The following is an 18,447-nucleotide window of genomic DNA, read 5'->3' on the forward strand; positions in this document are numbered from 1 at the left end:
ACGGTTTAAGCGTGACTATGTTTGTCGTTATCCTTTTATAAGTATATTTTGTTAATGTTTAAAATAAAAACTCCTTAATATTGTAGCGATTTTAAGAGTAAACAAAAGAAAAAAATAAAGAGCCGACGCGTTTTCAAAATAAAAAACAAATTTACAGTTATTTTTACTGTTACGGCAACATTTATAGGTCATGCCGTTTAAGGTATATTTAAAAACGCACAAAACTTATAAACTAGCAATAGTAATACGAACGAAGTCTTTGGCTGTTAAGTTGCAGTGTTACTAGCTTTTCTGCGTGCGTTTTGTTTCGGGCATAATAAAAATCTCTCAAACGAAAAAAAGATGTGCAAGTATATTCACTTTAATGATATTTCAAAGAATTAATTCATTAATTTTATTAAGAAAGCACGTCAATTATTAATCACTTTATATTTGGTGTAACGTATCATCACATTCTAAACAAAGACTGAATGCAGTAACTAAACCAATACAGCTATATCCTTTGACAGCAGAAGATAAAATGTTATTTGTTAATATTTTTTTTGTAAATATTTGTTAAATGTGCCATTGTAGAATGTGATCAACATGGGCGGCTGCATCGGAATAACTAGGAGCAGGAGCGGGCCCGTGGGCGAGGAGTCTTCGGGGACCGTGTCGCGGCCTAATTCCGGTCCGTAGCAGCCCCGTCGCCGTGGTGACGGCACTAGTGCGTGGTGCGCCTAAACTAAACTGAACGTCTTTCGTTTTAGGGGGTCTGCGGAAGAACCAGTCGCTATGCCACGAGACGATCAGGTGGAAATCGGACGTGCCGCTAACCGAGGGTCAGCTGCGGAGTAAGAGGGATGAGTTTTGGGACACTGCTCCGGCGTTTGAGGGGCGGAAGGAGATCTGGGACGCGCTGCGGGCGGCGGCCGTGGCGGCGGAGGCTATGGACTTCCAGCTGGCGCAGGCTATCCTGGACGGCGCCAGCGTGTCTGTCCCCAACGGGTACCTGACTGAGTGCTACGATGAGTGGGGGACGAGGTATCAGGTATGTGGTTCTTTATACATTAACCATAGCCTATTGGTGTGAAGTGGTAGCCCAGTGGATTGACCAATGGCCTCTCAAATCGAATGTCCTGGGTTAGGATGTGGGTTCCAAGATTTGTGACCTACAATGAGCAATGTGTAGGCTGGAAATGATGCTTTATTCTTGTCTTTTGAGTTAGTAGCAGTTGTTTGCATGGGATCCGACTTCCAGTTCCATATTTAGCTATTTATAGCTGAACAAGTTTGTGCGTTATACTCTGTAGAACCCTGTTGCAGTCAGCATTTGCAGCTTATCCAAAATATCTTGATAAAGGTAGCAGAGGCTCCCTGCAAAAGGGTTTTATCAAGTGTTACATACAAACTTGTCAAGTTATAGCATCTATTTAACACCTTTGTAAATACTAAAAATAAACAAGAAACAATTCAATAAAATCTAACAATTGTGTGAGCAAATGAGACTAGTGTTGAAATAAAGCTATAATAAAGTCAAAGTCAAAATATCTTTATTCAATTTAGGCTATAACAAGCACTTATGAATGTCAAAAAAAAAACTACCACCGGTTTGGAAAAACCTCTGTTGAGAAGAATCCGGCAAGAAACTCAACGAGGTATATATTTTTTAAACAGATTTACAATATTATTAAATGATATCTATACATCACAAGTATTTAACACAACTTTATTTATTTTTAACACAGTAACTTTATTTATAACTATATTGTATAAATCTTTATTGTAATTATACACATAAAAATAACAGTTTACATTGAGAAACTGATGTACAAAGGCAAACCTATCTCATAGAAGGATCTCTTACAGTTAACCTTTGCACAATTGACAGGACAACAGAAACAAGAGTAGACGCGTAATGAAAAGTTAAAGGGCTGAAGCCTAAAATTAAGCTATATCATCATCAAGGAATTTTCATAGAAAAAATCAAATGTCAAGAGGGACCTTTATGATTTATCGACTATCAATGTTTAACTGACTGTTAGCACAATATGTTATAGGTAATGAAATTAGACCTGTAATGGGGGAGGCCTTGGCAGTGGGACACTATAGGCTACCAAAAAAAATAGACTGTGTTTGTTACAGTTTAAACATAAAACCAAATGTTAAACAGTGTAACTGACAGTGGAACCTTCATTCAAAATAACAGAATCAAAATTTATATCTGTACTCATTATATTTTCTGCATCTTGTCTGTAGTAAAAAAGAATCATTATTTTCTCTACATTGCCACCATTTAAAATTAGATAAGTAAGAATAATTTAAAATTTAGAGAAGGATATCAAAGAAATGAATAGCAAATAACCTAACAAACACAAAGTTTGAAAACCCCCGATTTTGTCACTTCAAAGTTCAATATCTCAAAAACGGCTGAACCGATTTTGATAAAACATGTCTAAGAACCATCGCTAGAAAACCTGCTTTAAAATAAAAAAAAACTCATTCAAATCGGTCCACCCGTTTAAGAGCTATGGTGCCACAGGCAGACACACATAGTGGCCAAACTTATAAAACCCCTCTTTTTGCGTCGGGGGTTAAAAAAGAAGAAGAAACCTCCTTTTAACATAAGTAACTTGTTAGTTGTTGAAAAATGTCGATTAACAAAAGTTTTTGTAGAAAAGTGCAACATTTTTTTGACCTTCAAAATTATTTTTCCATTCTAAATCTTTATTCTTGTGACTCAAGGATAATCTGATGATAAATGTTAATAATGTTATTGAGATCCATATCGCTGACTCATTCGCTTTTAATACAAATTAAGTGTAGCATAATCATTGCAATGATAAGTTCCATGTTTTCAATATTTAATTAATAAGTATTTAGTGAAAAAAATATTTTTAATACTGAACAAAATGAAGCCGAATGAAGCCGTGGTGGCCTAGTGGTTTGACCTATCGCCTCTCAAACAGAGGGTTGTGGGTTCAAACCCCGGCTCGCACCTCTGAGTTTTTCGAAATTCATGTGCGGAATTACATTTGAAATTTACCACGAGCTTTGCGGTGAAGGAAAACATCGTGAGGAAACCTGCACAAACCTGCGAAGAAATTCAATGGTGCGTGTTAAGTTCCCAATCCGCACTGGGCCTGCGTGGGAACTATGGCCCAAGCCCCTCTTGTTCTGAGAGGAGGCCTGTGCCCAGCAGTGGGACGTATATAGGCTGGGATGATGATGACTGAACAAAATAAACCAAACTTTAAATAACAGGTAGTTTCTGTCAATGAACTGAGCCATTTGTGAAAGTTAATAGAAATTTAAAAAAACCGGCCAAATGCGAGTCAGACTCGCGCACCGAGGGTTCCGTACAAATTATTAAAAATATTTTTATTGTATTATTTCGCAATTTTTCCTTTCTGTGGCATAAGACGTTGCTTCGGATTGACAGAAGCGCCGTGCAGTGAGTCTGTTCAACTTTTAGGTTATATTCCCATTAAAAATAATAATCCTTTCTAATTAATTATCTGGTGGTGGATTATTTAGTATATAATACTAGTTTAACTTAATAACACACTTGTCCGGTTGGCCGAGAGCCAAAAATATGGAGGGGAACGAGGAGCCCCCCGATCCGGGCGGTGGCAGTTCCACAAACACGATTGAGATGGACTCGCAAGACAGTAATTCACGAAAGCGTAGTCTTAACTTGTTGGAACTTTCATCGTCCGAAAGGTTCGAACCTAAAGGCAAAAAGGTGATGCAGGGAACCGACGTCGACAACGCATCTGCAGCAACCGTCTATAAACACCCTGATTTAGACGCGGATTCACGCAAATACGGCAGTGAAGACAGTGGCCCATTTATAGTTCACATCTCACGAGACGCGGAATCGTACAACTCGGGTATTTCACTGCAACCAATAAAGGTTGGTCTCGCATTTGCTAGAGCCAACATCCAAAATATCAAACGAGATGGTATTAAGATCGTTGGCAGAAACCGTGTCTCGGTGGAGTTTAAGACCGCTCAGGATGCTAATTCCATTTTAGAGAACCCTTTTTGTCACATCATAAATTTGTAGCCAGCATTCCATCCTATAATGTTTCTCGTATGGGACTGATCCGTGGTGTACCAGTTGACTGGTCAATGGAAGAATTTGTGGACGCTACCGACCTTAAAGACGGACAGGGTAAAATCCTTAAAGCCCGGCGCCTCCAACGTAAGGTAACCAATGAGGGAGGACCTCCATCCTGGGTACCAACTCAAACTGTCGTAGTGACTTTTGAAGGTCAAAAACTTCCAGACAGGATCTTCGCTTTTTATACGTCGTTGAAGGTCGAAGTGTATGTGCTACCGACAATTCAATGCCGAAAATGTTTGAGGTTTGGTCATATACAGGCCCAGTGCCGATCTGATGCTCGTTGTTTTAAGTGTGCCCAAAAAACCCAGGCGAAGGTTGCAACGTCGCCGCTGAGCAAGTGACTTGCTTCTTCTGTTCAGGTCATCATTTTGCTACAGACCAACGTTGCCCTGAATATTGTAGGCAAAAATCTATTAAACTAGCAATGTCGGAGCACAGTATCTCTTACCAAGAAGCCTCCTCTCGCTTCCCGGCCGTACGTCGCCCTTACGCCGACGTAGCTAAGATTTTTTTTGAACCAGTTTCCAGTCCCTCTTGGCAACCTCCCCCTCCTGGTCACTCTTCCTTGCCTCCTCAATCGCCTCCCTCGACTTCATACCGTAAGACGGTCACTCGTAAAATTAGACCAAGGACCCCCTGTCTCCCGGCTATGACCGGCAAGCTCATAAAGAAATTATCTCGACCCCTCAATCTCAGGTTCCTAATGGATACGTCTTATCATCTCGGCGGATGCCAGCTGAGACGCCCAATGACGATCTTATGGAACTATTATTCAAACTCCTCACCAATATAATCGCCAAATGGAGCGATTGTTTACCGCCCGACGTTGCCCCATTAATGGTTTCGCTAGCTGAAAGATTATCCTTCTCCAATGGCCTCCCTGGCCAACTTTCTTCAATGGAATAGTCGTAGCATCATCCCTAAAAAACCAGATTTAATAAACCTCGTTAACGAGCACTCTATATCTGTGGCGGCCATTTCGGAGACATGGTTGAGACCGGGTTCCCGTTTTAGGATCCCGGGCTTCTCGTGCCTTCGGGAAGACCGCGATGATGGACGTGCTGGTTGTGCGTTGTTCATTAAAAGAGGTTACTCTTTCTCTCAAATCCCCCTCCCTCCCCACTCTCATGAAATTAACGCAGTTGCGGCTAATATCATGGGAATAAATTTTGTATCAATTTATATTCCGCATCCAAATATCAACCTAATACCTGATCTTTCTACCATCCTGTTCTCGGTCCCTCCTCCTCTCCTCATCTTAGGTGATTTCAATAGCCATAATACCTCTTGGGGCTCATCACACAGTGACATATTTTCGTCTTTCCTCTTGGATCTGTTTGATGACATTAACGTCGTAGTCATCAATGACGGCTCCCCCACCCACCGAGTTTATCCTGGACAAAACCCTAACTCGGTGCTAGATTTGTCTGCTAGCTCTCCTAATCTTTCGTGTTCGCTATCATATCAGGTGCTGAAACAGTCATTCGGAAGTGATCATTTCCCCATTATTATCTCCCAGCCATCCTCCGTTCTTCCTTCACCTGTTCCCCAACCACTCCTTAAATATAGGTTGGATAAAGCAGATTGGCCTAGCTTCTCTTATTATGTGGAAAAAAAATTAAAAGAGCTGGATTCCAACCTTTCAAACCCTTTTGAACAATACCTCCAATTCCAATCGATACTGATAGAGGCAGCCGATAAGTACGTCCCGAAGAAAAAATTCTTGGCAGCAAAGTCCCTTCACCTCCCTGGTGGGATGCAGAATGCACGGCGGCGGTTAAAGAAAGGGATAACGCCGAACGTAAGTTCAATGTTTCCGGTCTTTCCGAAGATTTTGTCGCCTACCAAAAAATCTCTGCTCACACTAAGCGCCTCCTAAAGAAAGCTAAAAAGAAAGGATGGAAGGGATTTTGCGAAAATCTCAACCCTAGAACTCCGCCATCGCTGGTATGGAAGAGTATTAAAAGATTCAGAGGCTCTTTCCGATCTGACTGGTCAACCCCTCATAATCCTCCTTCCTGGTTGGCGGAGTTCGCGGGTAAATTAGCTCCCTCATCGGTTCCTGAGGAATCTTGCATAAACCCATCTCCTCCTTCTGCTGAACTAGGACCCCTCGACGAACCCTTCACATTCCGGAACTTGAGTTGGCACTGGACGGTCTTCGTAACAGTTCACCGGAGAAGATGGCATTCCTTATATCTTTATCCAGAAACTTAACCGCTTTTCAAAGGAACATCTGTTAAACCTTTTCAATTTGTTTTTTGTGACTGGGGAAATCCCTGAGTCATGGATGACACAAATTGTAATTCCAATGCTCAAACCAGGCAAGAACCCTCAAGATGCCAACTCCTATCGACCAATTGCCCTTTCTGCAACAATTGGTAAAATATTTGAACATTTAATTAAGAATAGGCTGGAATGGTTTGTGGAAAAAAATAATTTACTCGCTAACTCCCAGTTCGGATTCCGTAAAGGAAAAAGCACCATGGACAGCTTAAGCATATTAACCTCGGACATTAGATTGGCCCTTTCCAAAAAAAAACATCTTGTAGGTTGCTTCTTAGATGTCTCCGCCGCATACGACAATGTTCTTCTTCCGGTGCTCAGAGCAAAAATGCTCCAGCTGAGTATTCCTGTGAGGATAGTTCATTTTGTTTGTAAGTTATTCATGGGACGCACCATTAAAATTCGATCCGGCAATAGTTTCCATCCTCCCCTTACCCTATGGCAGGGACTCCCTCAAGGTTCGGTGCTCTCCCCTCTTCTTTATAGTTTATATACGTATGATATGGAACAATCTGTCTCCCCCTTCTGTAGTATTCTTCAGTATGCCGACGACCTGGTGCTTTATACGGGCTCGCAGTCAACTGATGCTGCATCTTCAAAACTTAATGAAGCGCTCAGTTATCTCAAGGTTTGGCTTGATGATCATGGACTGTCTCTATCTCCATCTAAAAGTAGCATAGTTACCTTCACGCGAAGTAGATTCATACCCAACATTCAAATTCAATATGATCGAGACGTCATTCCTTGCAAGGACTTTGTGAAATTCCTTGGAGTCTTTTTAGACTCTAGAATGACAGGTGTACCACATTTGGAATATGTGACTGGAAAATGTGAAAAGGGTATCAATGTTCTTCGAGCTCTCTCTGGGGTCTGGTGGGGCGCCCATCCATACTGCCAAAAGCTCGTATACAACGCAGTTATCCGTAGCCAGATCGACTATGGCTCTATGGTGATAGAACCCTGTAACAAAAACGCACTTAAGAAGTGGGATCTGATTCAAGCTAAATGCCTTCGAATTTCTCTAGGTGCTATGAAATCCTCACCAAAAAAATGCTATGCAGGTCGAATGCTTGGATCCTCCCTGTCCCTCCGTAGGCAGTACTTGGCAGACCGCTTCATCTTCAAAGCTTGTTCTATCTCTAATCATCCCCTTCTACCTCGACTAGAGGCGCTTTCTCTGGAAGTATCTGAAAATGCATATTGGTCACATAAGGAGACACCAAGGTATATTGTTTCGTACTCCAAATTAAAAAACCTCTCGTCACCGATATACACCTCCAGCTCTAACCCTATCTTTGAGGTCAATTATGAGTCTTTAACTTACACCCCCAATGTTATCCTTGATTTTGGCATTGACAAGGATAGCCCAGCGGCTAATATTCAATTTAATAAAAAAATTGGAAGAATGGCAAGATTGGTTACTCATTTTTACAGATGCTTCTAAGCTGGACCCTAATGGTCACGTAGGAGCAGCGGTATGGATTCCCAAATACCAAATTGTCTTGACTCAGAAAGGCCCAACTCAGTCATCTGTTTTCACTGGGGAATCCATAGCCATTTTAGAAGCAATCAGATTTTCGAAATCCCATAATATCTCAAAAGTATTAATTTTTTCCGACGCCAAAAGCTGCCTACAAGCAATTGTTGGTAACCATTTTAAAATGAAAACCAAATATCCAATTATTTTGAAAATCAAAGAGTCTCTATACCGTTGTAAGTTAAAAGGACTAGATGTTACACTTGCATGGATTCCGGGCCACTGCGGCATAGTAGGTAATGAAAGAGCGGACGCATGGGCAAGAGAATCCATCGAAATCGGTTGCCAGGAATATAACACCATCTTACCATCAGACTTAACGATGTCCGCTCGAGTTGACTTGAGGATCTCCTGGCAGAATATGTGGAGCCTCTCCAGACTCCAGAAAGGACGACACTACGGGAACATTCAACCGTTAATCCCTCGAAAACCGTGGTTTTATCGTTTCCGCTCTGCGAATAAATGGGTCACTTCTACCATATGCCGACTCCGTTTGGGTCATGTCTGTACTCCGGTGTTCTTAAATAAAATTAGGGTGCGGGATAACTCCTTGTGCGAATGCGGTCTAGACGAAGGAACTCTTGAGCACATTTTTTTTAATTGCGGTAAACTTACATATTCTCTGTATGACGTGTTGCCTAAGGATGTTCCGCGTCCTATTAACTTTCCGACACTTCTTTCTCTTTTAGATTCTTCCTTGACAAAATTTTAATCAAATTTATACTGAGTCACAACATTAAGTTGTAGTAAAATTACAGCATGTTTTCTATATTTATTTTTCCTTTCCACTACTTCCTTTTATGTTAGCATGTTTAACAGTCTTCATTTCCCTGTTAAAAAAAAAAAAAAAAGTCACGCGTCCGTGTGCCGTCCATAACATATGTTATTTGTTTTAGGTCTCCTATCTGTTCCTTCTCCAAAATCAAAATTTCATAAACCGAACATTCTCCTCATGTGCGTAATGTCTCAACATCGACATTGGCAAAATACGTCTTGCTAAAATCAGCAAGAGTGAAAGCCATATTAAAAAAAAAAAAAAAAAAAAAGACGTTGCTTCGTACCGAATTTTAAGATTCTGAGTTCACGGGAAGTAGGTTTTGATTCCCTTGTGATTGTGAATGTCGAAAATTTGCAGCATGAGCAGATGTATCTTTTGATTGCGTTGGCTTAGAAGTTTGATTTTTTCATAGCTCCAAGGGACAGTAGACCTGAGTACTTATTTGATATGAATTTCAGCTTGATACCTCCACGGGTTCCTGAGAAAAAGGGTCTTGACAGACAAACAGACAGACCGACGGACAAAAAGTGATCCTATAAGGGTTCCGTTTTTACCTTTTGAGGTACGAAACCCTAAAAAACATGGTGTATTTTGTATTTTCTAAGATGGAGGAATTGCGGAAAACTAACTACACGTTGAAAATATTCAACGCGGCGGGCTGTTCCAAAGTAACACCTGAATCCATAAAGTAATTATTAACTAACAGAACAAATTAATCTTGACGCTAACCCATGTTGAGTTCCTTCAATCCATGGCCAACCAAAGGTCTGATTTCACATTTCCAATTAAAACCACGTCTTTATTAGTGACAACAATAGCCGAATGTAATTGGCTGCTGATTCACATGCTTAATATGGACATGCCACAGGATATGGCATAAAAGGCTCATATATTTTAGTAAGAAAATCACGTCATATTGTCAAAACACCCGGATTCAGTTTCAATGCTTCTTTCCATTAAATGGTAAAGTCACCACCAGCAGCAGTCACCAGCAAGCACCAATATCTGCAGGGCTACTACGAAACTCAATACTCGAAGTTCGTATCGTACCGTTCCTCTCGCTCTCGTATTAAATAGTGTAAGTGTCAGAGGGACCACACGACACGAACTTCGAGTTTCGAGGTTCGTAGTAGCCCTGCTGACACAGCAAACCGTGCGAAAATATCTGCGACTACGAAATTCGTAAATCGAAGTTCGTGTCGATTTGTCCCTCTGACGCTTATACGAATGTGAGAGGGACGGTACGACACGAACTTCAATTTTCGAATTTCGGAGTAGGCGCTCTGACACGACTCTATTTCTAGGGCCGGTAGGACGTGTCGGATATTTTTGCACGCTTCGCTGTGGCAGATGCAGGGGGGCTACTACGAAACTCAAAAATCGAAGTTCGTATCGTACCGTCCCTCTCATTCTCGCGTTAAATATCGCGCTCGATCGACCACTACGCAATTCGCTCGCTTTACGGCCTCGCAATGTATTGCAACTTGCATGATTTCTCTTGCAGTCTAAACTCGGCTTAGCGAGCGAAACCGCTAGTAAAGACTAATTTGGTACATTATCAACATAAATAGTTATTGGGTTTTACTTCGATAACTACCTATAAGTACCTGTTTCCTATATGCGAACGATGAGTCAGTGCGTGTTACGTACGTAAGATAACAAAAAATAATACCAATACGGCATACGATAACTACAAACTTTTATGTATATTTTGGTTCAATAGAAATTGCAGACAATGTAAACAAACCCATTATACCTTCATTCATTATTTCTACCATTGGACAAGTTATAAAATCAGAAGTTAGGTACATTCTTCAAATTTATCCAGTAATACCTGTTTAAATTTAGTTTTCAGACTACCTATAGCAAGTTTCGGTGTTTCAAGTAAAAGAGGGTATTCATACTTTGGGTACTTTGTTCTTCGTCCATAGTAGTTATTTGCTGTTGGTTGGAACGATTTTCTTATTTTACTAGACCTAGTGACACGTTTACGTATCACTATTTTTTTAAACAATCTGTGCAATAGCTATGCAATACATTTAGGTATACAACCTTACAATGCACAGGGAGAATCTTACAAGTAGAAAAAAGTTTATTATAGTTATGTTTGTGCCTTCTCTTTGTCTCGTTGCTAACAATATATTTAATTAATCTAATCTGAAGGGTTTTTATTTGGTCCAAGTAAGTCTTGAATGTAAGCCCATAACAACTAAGTCCATAGCTTATGCTGATATGCTGCCTATCAACAAATAATTGGATCCATAAATACATCATGTTAATCTTTACATAGTATATAAAGTCACTTCCTGCCGCGCCTGTTACGTTTACATCTAATAAACTAAAGCCTCATTTAGTAAAACAAGAAGTTGCATGCGAGTTGCGTTACATTGCGGACTATTGAGGGACAGGGAATTCAGTTGGTCAAACAAATACCGCAATGTAGTGAAACTTGCATGCAAGTTCCCGTATTGTATAAATTGTCGACGAATTTAAATGCGTTGTTTACCAACAGTTGTGTTGCATAATTTTTCACAGAAATATAAACCTACCTTCGTATGTAAGATAAATATACTAGTGACGTGCCCCGGCTTCGCGCGGTGTTATTTTTTTTGGAATTGAGCTGAAAAATGTGAAGTAGCTTTGATTGAAGACCTTTTGTTTGAAAATTGCACCCGTGTAAAGCTGGGGCGGAAAGTAAAATTCATCATCCCAGCCTATATAGTCCCACTGCTGGCACAGGCCTCCTCTCAGGACAAGAGGGCTTTGGGCCATAGTTCCCACGCGGCCCAGTGCGGGATTGGGACTCCCGCACGCACCATTGAATTGCTTCGCAGGGTTGTGACAGATTCCTCACGATTTTTCCTTCACCCGGCAAAGCTCGTGGTAAATTTCAAATGTAATTCCGCACATGAATAAAAAAATAAAATAAACTAAGTGATTGTTTCCTGGTTTGGTCGTGTACAGCCGGTAGCGCGTGGGCGCCCCTCGCCTTATCATTTGTACCTAATAACATCGATGGTCTCAACAGTATTAGTTAGGATTCCTTATTTACGTGACGGAATAATATAATGAATTACTACATGCTACAAAAATACACGAAATATGCTTTTATACATTATTCACCTTAAAGGTCACAGTTCATTAGATCCATCCGGCACCCGATCAGCAGGGCTACTACGAAACTCGAAGTTCGTGTCGTGCGGCCCTCTGACACTTATACTATTTAATATGAGAGCGAGAGGGACGGTACGATACGAACTTCGAGTTTCGAGTTTCGTAGTAGCCCTGCTGCACCGCCTCGCCGCGAGCGGTTAGTATTCTTTATATGAATTTGTATGGGCATGCGCTCGTTACGTCAACTCCGTAGCGTCACCGGATCGCCTCGCTTGCGAGGTGTCCACATGCGGACAGCGAGTAGACCGCTGCTCCCCACCCTCATTTCATAATAGACTACACGGACGCGACGTTCACTCGTTGACCACGCGAGGTCCACTCGTGGACCACCTCGCCGAAAGTCGTGGCCGAAAGTCGCGGCGGTGCTGGTCGGGTGCCGGGTGGCTCTAATGAGCTGTGACCTTTAAAACAATTTTTTTGTTGACTGCTGACCTAACATCAGCGTGGTGGTGGTAAAGTCAACCAATTTTGATTCCTGGGCCACCATGGAACCATAGAACTAGGAATTTAATTGGTTGACTGTACCTACAGCAGCCGTATAGTATTGGTCTAGAGTTCAAGTTTTTTTTTACATAAAACTGACCGTGATTGACCCCTGTCCTACCTGATATAAAGTGCAGATGAGGCAAGGTGTATCTCACTAGTTTAGTAACAGCTAGTAACAGCCTATTCACTCTAGCCTTGAAGTTTTACTTTTAAAGCTTTTTTAAATACATATTTTCTCCAAAACACATTTTTTTTAGCAGAAATAAAGAAGTCCCAACCTAGCAAAGCTCGGTCACCCAGGTAAGTACTTGTCATTTGGACTGCGTAACTGTACAAAACTTCAAGTCAATCTGATCACTAAAAGTAGGTGAAAGTCACGACCCACTGGTGGGTTGCGAGCGGATACCGGATGGGCCCCAGAAGGAAGGTGTAAGCCATAAAGGTCCCTAAAAAGGCATGCTAAAGCAAAACCGAACTGCCGCAATAATAATAAGTATGGTGGTCCCAAACTTAGTTTTATGCGGGTCACGGTTGAATACCTGGGGAACCACTGGCATTTTAAGGGGCTACCCGAGGTTTTCATCGATTTTTGACAAGTTTTGAATTGTATCCTACTTTTGCACTACACATGGAATTATAAGTCAAACGGCTATCGGTCCTCCAATCTTTTATCTCCATTCTTGTCTACCGGAGTTTGAAAAAAATGTATACTTAATTTTGTATGATTTTTTAAACATTGTCTGAAAAAAACATTTATTTCGTATCTCTATTGACGTGAAAGATCTAACATATACGAAATCTACATATTTGGGTTCGTCTTTGACGTCTCTAAAAACTGATCGAGGGTTTTCAATTGAAACTAATTAACACAAAAGTTATGGCCAGAAAATCAGTTTTTTGGACTAAAATTGTTCAACTTTGATGCCAAATATCTCGAAAACAATGAACTTTGAAGTAAATATGGGATACTATATTGCTTAAAGCCGTTGTTGTTAATATAATAATCTACAAAAAAACATTAGAAAACTAAGGAATTCAGATCGAAGGTCATTGGGGCATGGGATCTCTATTGGTTAATGACAAACACATTTCTCGCAACACATCCTCGCACGTCTCTGGTGGAAACGGAGCGTAACAGAAGGGTACCCTACTACTTACCTAATATTATAAACCCGAAAATTTTTGAAGATGGATAGGCGCCTATGGATGGATGTTTGGTAAGAAAGACTAAGAACTGTTTCACCACCCATTGATTAATTTTATTTGACAGATAAATGTCATGCCGTCTCCGTCTATTCGAACAAAACAAACAGAGACGGCATCACATTTATCCGTCCGTCCGTTGGTGAAACAGGGGGTAAATAGTAGTAGATTTTACAAAAAGAGCATAAAACGAGTAATTTTAATAATAATAATAAATTCTTTATTCTGTAATACACAGGACTCCATAGATGATTAGTAACAGAGCTTATTCCTAAAGTTAGTACTTAAAAGTAATTAATTAAATTATACAAGCTAACCAAAATTCATTTATTACCTGAGGCGTTCATATAGCCACCCGAGCCGGTAAGGCGAGGGTGGATAGACACGTCGAGGGGAAAATGGGTTTGATGCTCGAGTTTTACACTGCTTTTCGCTTCGATTGGTAGGAAATTAAATAGAAACATTGGAAACAATTGTTCACTTACTAGGTAGCTTTTATTTTTCATGCATTGCATTATAATTATAATATTATAAATATTTAGGGCTTGTTCCACCACTTGTCTACTAACTTTAAGTGACGGATATCAGTGATGCCGTCTCTCTTTGTTTTGTCCGAATAAACAAAGACGGCATTACTTTTAACTGACACTTAAAGTTAGTCGACAAGTGGTGAAACAGGCCCTTAGTTTTATTGATTTATTTTGTTGTTTTCTTTTTGTGTTTTATGTACAATAAAGTATTTAAAAGAAAGAAAGAACGAAAATACATTTATTTAACGCCATAAAACAAACATAGAACAAATAAAGACACACATGACGCTAAATAGGTCCCCACTCAGCATAATCCTACGGCAAGCCTTTCAGCCAAGATTTTCAGTGAGGACCTTAAACTTAAAAACATACTTTCATCACACTTGCTCGAAACAGTGTCGTAACATGCAGGCTACTTGGTAACCCCCAAATAAACCCTCGACCTAATGTGTGTCATGAAGCCCGTGTCGGTAAATGAGTCATTGCGCGTACTAATTTTCATGTATGAAGCCCAAGGTCGGTAAATGAGTTTGTTACTGCAAGGTGTGCTGCTGCTCCGTGTGCGCGCTGCACACGCACACCATGCACATGCTGCGGATTGCCAAGAGCGCAGTCAGCGGTATCGGCAATTTTTGATAAAATGTCAGTTTTTCTTTTACAAATATACAATTTTACTCGCTAATGTGATGAAAAACATTGGTCGCACGGGCGGTACTAGAATTACGAACATCGACTCATTAAAGCCCTCAGTCTTCGACTTCGGGCTTCTAATAGACTCTCGTTCGTAATTCCTTATTTACCGCCCTTAAGACACAATGTACTATTACATACATACATAAATACGAACTTTACGAGCATGAGAAGTGAAAAAAAATGTTACTCATGAAACTACTCAATGAGGGTTTTCACAGAGGTGAAATATCGCTAGATGGCGTTAGTATCGTGACGTGAGGTCCGTTTTGACGTTGCTTGCGGGCTCATTTAGTTATTTTACCAATCACGAGCAAACGTCAAACGCACCTCACGATACTAACGCCATCTAGCGATATTTCGCCTCTGTGAAAACCCTCATTATTATGCAATCAACGGCTGGCTGTTGGCTGATCTATCGGTGTTACTTCCAGGTCCCTATCTACTGCCTGTCGCCCCCCATAAACATGGTGAAGGAGGCGAGCGGGCGCGACTCGCCGGCCGAGTGGTCGGAGCCGGTGGAGGGCGGCGCCGAGGTGGCGCTGCGGCTGCGGCTGTCGCACACGTGCCGCGACCTCGACCTGCGCGCCACGGCGCGGCACAGCGTGGCGCAGTGCAAGAACAAGTTGCACGTGAGTTGTATTGTACTCTACACGCCAGATCTACGTTCACTACTTGAGAGACAGGATATAGCAGAGGATCTTTATATTATTGACAAAAATCGGGTTTTTGGGATACCATTTGAGAGTATTATTAATCAATAATTAAAATTCCAACCAACCTTAGTTGACAGCATTAATCAATAATTCCAATTATAACCACCCTTAGTTGACACCATTATTAATCAATAATTCCAACTCCAACCAACCTTAGTTCCAATTCCAATTCCAATTCCTACCACCTTTTGCTAACACCATTAATCCATAATTCCTATTCTAACCACCCTTAATTGACACCATTAATCAATAGTTGAAATTCCAATCACCCTTAGTTGACGCCATTAATTAATAATTCCAGTTCCTGCTTGTGCAAATAACCTCATAGATGACCCCATTCATAGATAATTCAAAGACACGAATCCCGTAAATTTCAACGTGACATTACTTCTACGTTCCAAAAAAAAAACATTTTAATATACAAACTGACAAGAAGTGGTCCCATAAAGGTCAATTAGGTTAATTTTCGTTTTAAAACCCTAAAAAAACAGGAAGAAGACACCGACAATAAGTTTAAAAAAACAATGATTTTACTAGAACACCAGATATTGTATTCTATCTTAACTTCCTAGGCTAACGACACATCTGTTAATCCACTAATGTTGCTGGTGTCCATGGATAGTGCTCACATACCATCAAGCGTTCCTCTTATTCATTCTCCGCCCTACTTTATTTAAAGCAATGAATAAACTAGAACCTAATACCGCCCTTCCAGGCTCAAGAGAACATAGAGCCGTGGCGTCAACGCTGGTTCTACGGCGGCAAACTACTCGGCGACCGCCTCCTGATCGAGGAAGCGAAGATCACGCCCGGCTACGTCGTCCAAGTGATCGTCAGCACGGAGCCGCAGCCGCCCAGCTAGTCATCAGCCAGCAATGGAACGGCCACGCCGCGACCACTCTCACTACACGACTATACATCGCTTCTTGTCCTGTATTGAATCAGTGTCAGGTACAGTGGCTACTACAAAATTTGAAAATCGAAGTTCTTATCGTACCGTCCCTCTCACTCTCGTGTTATATAATATAAGGGGCAGCAGGGCGGCAGGATACGAAGTTCGAATTTTGCATTTCGTAGTATAGGGCCAGATGGACCACAAGTATATGTTACATCGGCAATCTTCGTCCTCGTACACAGGTACAGCCGAACAAACTGATTCATGTAGCAGGGTGGAACGTTTTCATTATCAATTTCACTATGATTCCTTGACAAAAGTATGGGATATGAACATGACATTAGTAGCACAAAAGTTCTAGACGTACATAATTCTCTTTGTTCGTCTGTGCGAGATAGAATATGCAATAACAGGTAAAAAACTAACAGACGCGGTATGGCGCGGCGTCGAACAAAATGGCGGTCACGCAATAGCGGGGAACGTTTGACCAATGGCTGCTCAAGATTTTTCCCGCGCAAACGTACCGCCTTATATTGGCTAAGATGGTTTCGCACCTTCCAAAAAATGGCCACTGCGCAGATACCTACATCGTTGTAACTTATGTTTATGGTACATATTATCCTGGGAGTTTTTGTGTTGTATTGAATATTTTTTAAGGCCATGCTTGGTATAGCTTCTGCAATCAGATCGACTCTTGTGGGTATCCTGGGTACAGTCCGCATATAACAAATTTTCAAACCGGGGCACAAATTAATTTAAGTACCCTTGATTATCATTCCCCATGATCTGGGGCTGGCTGGGTAAAATAGAAATTTTTAATAATCCGTCTGTACAATATTGAAGCGAGTACTGCCATTTCGCAACGTAACGTTTGGCAACCTGTTTCATTTCGCAACTTTTCATTTCGCAAACTCTAAAACTGTAAATATTTCAGGATTTATTTCAGGGCCATTGTGCCCCTTAGGTACGCCCTTTAGGTTAGGTTAGGTTACTTTTATAAAAATCCTGAAATATTTACAGTTTCAGAAATATTAAACAGTTGGGAAATGAAAAGTTGCGAAATGAAACAGGTTGCCAAACGTTATTCGCCGAAACTTAGTAACCTATTGAAGACGTATGTTATACGAGTAGATCGCGATTGTCTCTAAGGAGCTCCCGATAGTTCGACACATCTGCCAGGGTCACGATCGCGGGTAGATTGAAGAATTCGTCGATATATCTCTCTATTTTAACATCATTTATCATCTGTGTTGCCACAAAACTTAGACAATCGTTGTACAGGTGTCAGTCAGATCATGGGAAACTTCATGGCATGTCTAGGAAGCGTTTAAGTTGGGTAAGGTCGTGTCTTTGTGTGGATCGCATAAAAAACGGATTTTTACTTGATTATGATTTGGGTTTACTCATCTCCAGAACATAATAATGTGAAGCCAACGTTCGTTCGCCGAAGTTGTTTGGCAAGTTCGGCCAGCGGGTTTCGGAACGCTCTGTCCGTTTCCCAAAACATCCGTTCCCGTCACTACCTTTTCCTAAATAATCTGTTTCCCGATATAAGTGTTTCCCAAAATGTGCTTCTCCCAAAAGATACGTTTGGCTTGATATCCGTTTCCCAAAAAGACCTAATTCCGACATGGCCGTTCCCGTCACTACCTTTTCCTAAAGAATCCGTTTCAAAATATGCTCTTCCCCAAAAGATACGTATGTCTTGATATCCGTTCCCAAAACACACGTTGTTAATACGTAGATATGTGTACTTGTGTGAGCCGTGGTGGCCTAGTGGTTTAACCTATCGCCTCTCAAACAGAGGGTCGTGGGTTCAAACCCCGGCTCGCACCTCTGAGTTTTTCGAAATTCATGTGCGGAATTACAATTGAAATTTACCACGAGCTTTGCGGTGAAGAAAACATCGTGAGGAAACCTGCACAAACCTGCGAAGCAATTCAATGGTGCGTGTGAAGTTCCAATCCGCACTGGGCCCGCGTGGGAAACTATGGCCCAAGCCCTCTTGTTCTGAGAGGAGGCCTGTGCCCAGCAGTGGGACGTA

The 18,447-nt window shown here is 41.2% G+C and overlaps 1 protein-coding gene across 1 annotated transcript; it reads left to right on the plus strand.

The window, feature by feature from the left end:
* The first annotated feature begins 482 nt into the window (after positions 1–482).
* On the plus strand, positions 483–17,488 carry LOC141436400 (ubiquitin domain-containing protein 2). The gene is made up of 4 exons (XM_074099355.1): positions 483–670; positions 750–1,030; positions 15,227–15,424; positions 16,224–17,488. Exons 1-4 carry the CDS (start codon positions 586–588, stop codon positions 16,368–16,370), a joined length of 711 nt encoding a protein of 236 aa, XP_073955456.1. The 5' UTR covers positions 483–585; the 3' UTR covers positions 16,371–17,488.
* The last annotated feature ends 959 nt before the right edge of the window (positions 17,489–18,447 follow it).

Source organism: Choristoneura fumiferana, chromosome 16 (assembly GCF_025370935.1).
Source record: "Choristoneura fumiferana chromosome 16, NRCan_CFum_1, whole genome shotgun sequence".
Taxonomy (NCBI): Eukaryota; Metazoa; Arthropoda; class Insecta; order Lepidoptera; family Tortricidae; genus Choristoneura; species Choristoneura fumiferana.